This window comes from Oratosquilla oratoria, chromosome 21, assembly GCF_046742065.1.
Source record: "Oratosquilla oratoria isolate Oo_2021 chromosome 21, ASM4674206v1, whole genome shotgun sequence".
Taxonomy (NCBI): Eukaryota; Metazoa; Arthropoda; class Malacostraca; order Stomatopoda; family Squillidae; genus Oratosquilla; species Oratosquilla oratoria.
Genome location: NC_134797.1, coordinates 48,097,549 through 48,105,048, shown reverse-complemented (window position 1 = coordinate 48,105,048; position 7,500 = coordinate 48,097,549). Strand labels below are relative to the sequence as shown.

At 42.2% G+C, this 7,500-nt stretch overlaps 1 protein-coding gene across 3 annotated transcripts in view; it reads right to left on the bottom strand.

The window, feature by feature from the left end:
* The window catches only part of LOC143036901 (NADPH oxidase 5-like), a 134,876-nt gene that overhangs the window by 52,366 nt on the left and 75,010 nt on the right, over positions 1 to 7,500 (bottom strand). For all 3 annotated transcript variants that reach the window (XM_076204842.1, XM_076204844.1, XM_076204843.1), the window contains exon 2: positions 1,915 to 2,957. In XM_076204842.1, coding sequence (XP_076060957.1) covers positions 1,915 to 1,934 — 20 coding nt within the window. In that variant the 5' untranslated portion in view covers positions 1,935 to 2,957. The remainder of the gene's footprint in view (positions 1 to 1,914; positions 2,958 to 7,500) is intronic.

The window sequence follows — 7,500 nt, the reverse complement described above, 5'->3', positions numbered from 1 at the left end:
CTGTCTATCTATCTATCTCTCTGTCTGTCTGTCTGTCTGTCTGTCTGTCTCTGTATGTCTGTCTGTCTATCTGTCTATTCATTTATCCTAATCTTCTAGTTTATATAGTGACAAAATACCCTCATGTCTGTCAATAGTTTGCAAGTTTCACTCACGAATTTTCTGATATGTTTCTTTGTTTGACAAATGACAAGGGATTTGTGAATACATGACGTACGTGTGTGTGTGTGTGTGTGTGTGTGTGTGTGTGTGTGTGTGTGTGTGTGTGTGTGTGTGTGTGTGTGTGTGTGTGTGTGTGTGTGTGTGTGTGTGTGTGTGTGTGTGTGTGTGTGTGTGTGTGTGTGTGTGTACTTGTTTTGTTTGTTTTTGTGTGTCCCTTTATTTTATCATATCTAATTATATTACACAGGATAGGAGCTAGGTTCGTGGGACACCGTCTCTGTACTTTCATCTGTCAAAATTACTATTAATTTTGTGAGTACGTATGTATGTATGTATGTATGTATGTATGTATGTATGTATGTATGTATGTATGTATGTATGTATGTATGTATGTGTGTGTGTGTACGTATGTATGTATGTATGTATGTATGTATGTATGTATGTATGTATTTATGTATGTATGTATGTATGTATGTATGTATGTATGTATGTATGTATGTATGTATGTATGTATGTATGTATGTATGTATGTATGTACGTATGTACGTATGTATGTATGTATGCATGTATGTGTGTATTTATGTATGTATGTATGTATGCAAGCATGTTTTTATGTATGTTTATATGTGCTAATATACCTATTGTAGTATACAGGACATTAATAACGTTCATGAGATCCTGCCTCTTACTCTCTAATTATCAAAGCTAGCTTCAAATTAATGTGTGGTTCCAACAAGGGCTATATCTCCCAAGTATATATGTATTTATGTATGAACGTATTATGTACAGAAAGAAGACATGTCTCAAGTCTTTGTATACACAAGGACGAATGTTTTGCCAGGCCGTTGTTCTGGTCACCACTCACACCGTAATTAAAGCGGCACTTACAGCTAATTTAAATATAACGGAACCAATTACACAAGAAGTCATCAAACGACTCCTAGAGAGGAGGGACGTACAGACCTAAACACTCTTATGTAACTTCCTGTTTTTTTTTTTCTCAGTTTATTCCAACAGCGACAAAAGGGATCGTAACATTGTTACACGTAAAGTATTTGGATAATGGGAGGTTTTTTAGTATTTGCCCACACAGAGAATAGGTGAACTAGCATTGCATGGTATTAGTGATTATTATGTTAGAACTTATTTACTGATTTCATCTACTTTTCATCTACTTTCATCTACTTACTTTGAGGAACGGGTACCTGTATCTCTATAATGGACGGTGGAGATGCACATTTTCGAAACCCGTCAACCCCCTCGCTTTAATTAGGTGCAACCCTGAGAGGATGACACTCTGTCTCCGGAGTGGGCCCAAGATATCTCTCTATCAACTTCAACTGTATTTCTTACACTTTTTTCACACATGGAGAGCTGGCAACCGGCGACTGATCACCTCCCCTCTAGCACTTTGAGCCAGTGACATAGAAACAGTGTCACACTTGTACAGTACAAACAAGAATCCCGTTTTTTCGGAGAGATATGTGGGTGGGAAGGTCAGAGGACCGTTTCCGGCCACTACGGGGCTGCGGGTTTTCCACTCAGTGAAAATCGAGGCAACAATTTATGGATTATTTGATTAGTTAATTCTGTCTACTTTCATTCTTTGCGGGTTTTCAACTGCGCGAAACTCAAGGTAAATATCAATTAATTGATTAAATTAATTAATTTGTTTCTTTGCTGGATTTCCACTGAGTGAAATTCGAGGTAATAATTGATGTGTTAATTAAAGTATTGATTAATTTTACTTACTTTGATTCTTGTCGCATCATTTTGGCGGTGCAGAAGGAGGTGGGGGCTTCCTGTCAAATGGACAGAGGCCACCTGACGAGATGGCAAGTTGTTGCAAGTCGACGACACGAGAACGAAAGCGCTGGAAAGAGTCGACAATGAAACTGCAAAGTTCGCAACGAGAAGAGGACGAGATGTCGTCGATGGTGATTCAAATTCCGTTGTGTTCACAGTATTTCCCTTTTTCTCTCTCTCTCTCTCTTTGGTAGATTTTCGTTGAAGGTTGAGATTAGCAAAATCGTATATGGTTGGATTTAGTGAATGAAAGCGGCAAAGGTAATTTGTAGGTGAGATAGTAAATGTCGACAGAATAATGGTCAAGGTAGAGATGCTGTGAAAATAATAGTCAAGGTAGAGATGCTTTGAAAATAATAGTCAAGATGATCTGAGGTATGTCGTAAGTGATCACAGACCGCACAGAACGATGGGGGGAGTAGGGGGGAAGGTGTGGATGGGGAGAAGGGGGGTGAATTTAACAACAGGAGTCACGGGGGAAGAAGGTGGAATTAAATAATGCTTAAATAGCGTTTTTAGCTTAGATATTTAAATTTAAAATTTGTAACTGTGTTTTGTGCTTTGCTAAGTATCTTGATACTTTGTGTACGTTCCTAGCAAGTCACACGTATGCTAGAGGTAGACTGTAAGTCACTGGAGGTCCTGACTTGTCAGCAGATCAAGCAGTGACCTCCTAACATCATGACCTATTTTGTCGTTGTGTATAATCTGTTAAATACCTACATTACTTAAACCTTATTTTCACTCTTATGTGTTATGTTATTGTACTTGTCCAGTCAATGTTTACGATTTCACATTCTCTTCCTTATAATCCAATTTTTTTCTACTAAACGAAAGGAAGATTGTTGAAGATCTAATATCACTTTATTTTTGGCGTCTTCATACTGTAACGATAGTTTCCTAGTTTGCTTTTTCTTATTCTTCTTGTTCTTCACCTGGCCCTGTTCTCTTGTTCTCTTGTTCTTTGCGGAGCTTTCTCTCACAATAATCTGCAATAGAGTAGGGAAGAAAATAAATATGGCTTATCAGCGAAATATCATAACATGTATTTATGTATGAGAACATGAAATGTATACATTTAAACACAATATCAAGCTTCCCCCATCTGCATTATATATACATGTACACACACACACACACACACACACACACACACACACACACACACACACACACACACACACACACACACACACACACACACACACACACACACACACACACACACACACACACACACACACACACACACACACACACACACACACACACACACACACACACACATATATATATATATATATATATATATATATAATTGTGTGTGTGTGTGTGTGTGTGTGTGTACTAAATATCCTACTATCGGAGAAAAGAAAGTTATTTGAAAATACGTATATTGCGATCACTAACTGTGATCTTCAGCGTGGTTTTACAAACGGTGGGTCGACTTAAATATACTAAGAGGGGATACATAGAGGAGACATGGGGAGGTGAGCATGCCAATGCGTGGTCCGTTTGAGCCCAAGTCGTGATGACCCTAAGGTCAAATTGACCTCGGATCAAATGTTTGTGCGACAGGTGGTAGGTTCAGGTCTGGGCGGACAAATTGACCTATAAAATTGTTGACGGCCAAACTGGTAATGGCGTCGGGGAGCCATTGTCCTTTAGAAGTATTAAGATTAGGTAGTTGTTTGATCAGGACTCAACAATTTTCCTTCTGTAGTTACAGTACGGTTTTTAAATTAAATCAGCCTTGTCCCAATACATTCGGTGATCTAATTCAGCAGTATGGAGGAATACTGCTGAATTTTCTTGGGCGTACTTGATTGAAATTTTATGCTCCCTGATCCTAGTGGGAAGGTTCTTTCCCGTCTGTCTTCAATACACTTTAGAGCAGTCTCAGCATGAAGTTTTATAGACGGCTGAACTGCTAATATCTTTAGACCTTTGATGAACATTCACATATTTTCATAATGCTGTTAGGGTAATTATATATTATTTTGGTATCGTCAGGAAGAAGAGAATCGGAGGCGCGCACAGAGGAATCTATATTTTTTTCCAGTTAGATTGGTTCTGGGGAGACAATTTGTAGAAGCCAACCCATACCGGTAGCTATCCACATTTTTTCAGCTACTACCCAGACCACATCAAACTCGGTGTAGCTTCCGGTCTTTACTTAAGAACGCTGAGAATTTGTAGCCCCCCAATACTTAGACATAGAAACTAATACCATAATATCTCGACTACAAAATCTAGGATATCCACCTTGGTTCCTAATTAAAGCCTTCAGCCAAGCTCACTCTAGCTTCTACAAATTCTCTTGGTCCGAGTTTATTCATGACTAGTTTCACAATGAGCCTTTCCAGAGGAATGTGTGATATGTATGCATAAATGTCTATATCTTTCTCATGTTCCCACTTCTTTACTGTGTCATCATTTCTGACCCCGAAACCTGCTGAGAGATGTTTGGAATAGGGAGGATGTCTGCATGGGAGCTTACTCGGAGAAAGTCGTGAGAATTGGCGTCAGTGTATGACTGAAGCGAAGCCCGCCACCCCACCCCAACCACCTTGATGATTGATGAAGTTGATGTTCGGCTGGGTTCCTCCATTTGTTTCCCGCCAATCAAATCACTTTCTCTCCCTCCCTCTCTCTCTCTCTCTCTCTCTCTCTCTCTCTCTCTCTCTCTCTCTCTCTCTCTCTCTGTCTCTGTCTCTGTAAAATCATATGTTATATCATATACTACTAATCCATGTCCTTTTCGGTCTTCCTCATCCTCTCACCCCATCCATCTTCTACTCTCATAGTTCTATCTTCCCCACGTACCTTCCGTCTCTCATCATGACATGCCGTACTATGACACTCATCTCTATAATTTCCTTGACATTTGCACTACGAGTACATCTAAATTTCTTTTTTTTTCTTTCACTTCTGACTAAAATAGTCTTTGCAATTAGACAGAATCATCTGAGTGTCTTCATCTGTTACATTCAATCAGCTTCCTTTCCTGTGTCTCTTTCATCACCCACATCTCCGGCTGGTTCTACCACTGCTCCATGTACTTTTCCTTTATCTTTCGCGTTTATTCTTTTGTCATCAGATATCTATTTCCAAACTGACTGCAATCTGTGACTTGTCTCCAGGTTCAGCTTCTCTATCCCCCGATATCGTTGGTCCGAAGTTCTTGAATTTGTTAGCATTTCTCAGCACCTACTCCTCCTCTTCCTCCTCTTCCTCTTCTTCCTCCTCCTTCTCTACTCTTCCTCCTCCTCCTTTTTTCTCCTCCTCCTCCTCCTTGTCTCCTCTTCCTCCTCCTCCCCTCATCTTCCTCCTTCCCCTCCTCCTCTTCCCCCTTCTCCTCCTCCTCTTCCCCATTCTCCCTTCTCTTCCCCTTCCTCTTCTTCTTCCTCCTTCTGTAGCCTAACTTTTCCTCCTCCTTCTTCTCTTCTTTCTTCTCCTCCTCCTTATCTCTCTTCATCTCCTCCTCCTCCCTTCCTTTTCCTCCTCGTTTTCCCCCTCCTCCTCTTCCTCCTCCTTCTACTCCTCCTCCATACTCCTCCTCTTCACCTCCTCCTCCTCCCCCCTCCTCTTCCTCCTTCTTCTCCTCCCCCTTTTTCCCCTCCTCCCCTTCTTCCTCCTCTTCCTGTCGTCCCTCTTCTTTCTCCTTTTTTCCTCCTCCTCCTCTTTGCACTCCTCTTCCTCCTCCTCCTCCTCCTGTATCCTCCTTCTCCATGACAAAAGCTCGGTTACTTGGTCTTTCTCCTTCTGACTTTCAATCTCCTATCACCAAGAACGGAAGAGTTGGCTATTTCCCAACAAGATACTAATCATTCTAAATTCTCTTCCCAGTCTTTCCTCCTCTTTCTCCTCCTCCTCCCCCTCCTCCCCTCCTCCTCCTCCTCCTCCTCCTCTTGATTGTGGAAACCACTTTCTTCACTTTCCCTTTCCGTCTTCCTCTCGATCCAGGTTCTACGCGTTGCAACCCTACATCTTCGACGATGATAATTTAGTAACTTTATAGTGAGAGCTAAGACAATGGGTCATTTTAAGAGAAGATGACTTTAGAGATAGGGATGAGAGGTAGTACGGGACACGGAACTGCCTAGTGTAAGCCTTATGGTCTCTTGCAGTCTCCCCCCATTCTTATGTTCTTAGGTTCAAAGCTCCTACACCTCCCTCTTTCCCCCCCTCTTCCTCCCCTTCCCACCTTACTCCCTTTCTCCCCCTCCTTCCTCTTTCCTCCCCCTCCCCCTCTTCCCGTTCTTCCCTTTCTCCCCTCCCACTCTTCTCTCTCCTTCCTCTTCCCTCCCCTCCCCCTCTTCCCTCCTCCCTCCACCTCCCCTCTTCACATTCCTCTCTTTCTCCCCTCCTCCCTCCCCCTCCCCCTCCCCTCTTCTCTGTCCTTCCTTTTCCCTCCCCTCCCCCTCTTCCCATCCCTCCCTTTCTCCCCTCCTTCCTCCCCCTCCCTTTCTCCCCTCCTCCCTCATCCTCCCACCCTTCTCTCTCCTTCTCCTCCCCCTACTCTTTCCTTCCTCTTTCCAGCACGAGATTGTAAATAAAGATATAAGCGCTGCTAAACTACATTCCCCAGCTCACCCATATTCTCCCATTCCCTCCTCCCACCTCCTTCCTTCCTTCCTCTCCCTCGCGAAATTGCCCACAAGGATAGAGGTACTAGTAAATGACATCCCCACATTCTTCTCCTCGTTCTTTTAGAAAAATAAACAAATAAATAACCGATATGAATAAGTTAATAAATAGATAAATGAATGAATAGATAATTGACTCTCCTTTCTGTTCCTGCCCTCCTTGAAATCTCTCTCCTTAACTAGGATCTGCCTGGTGTAGGCCTTATGGTCTCTTACAGTTTTCTTCATTCTTATGTTCTTAAAACTCCCATGACTCCACCTCCATCTCTTTGTCGTCTCCCAAGGATAGAAGCGCTGGTTATTGCTGACGAAAGAGGCGTATACATCTGTGTGTGTGTGTATGTGTGTGTGTGTGTGTGTGTGTGTGTGTGTGTGTGTGTGTGTGTGTGTGTGTGTGTGTGTGTGTGTGTGTGTGTGTGTGTGTGTGTGTGTGTGCGTGCGTGCGTATGTGTGTGTGTATTTGCCTAGTTGTATTTGCCTAGTTGTATCTTACGGGAAAGGGAGCTACGCTCGTGATGTCCCGTCTCTGTATCTCACCATATTTAATTTGCTCTTAAATTCTTGTACTGTTTTTGCACACGCTATTGTTTCGCCTAGTGTGTTCCATACATCCATCCCTCTGTGATGTGTGTGATTGTACATGTGTGTGTGTAGTGAAAGTGTGTATGTGTGTGTGTGTGTGTGTGTGTGTGTGTGTGTGTGTGTGTGTGTGTGTGTGTGTGTGTGTGTGTGTGTTCGTGTACACGCTATCATGGGCGACTACTTGACCCATTCTGTGTGCGTCTTCTTGTTTACATACTTGTGTGTACCACAGTCATGTCTTTTATAATATTCTAGTCTATATACTTTTACCTTTGCAGTATTATGTATATTTGTTCTTGTT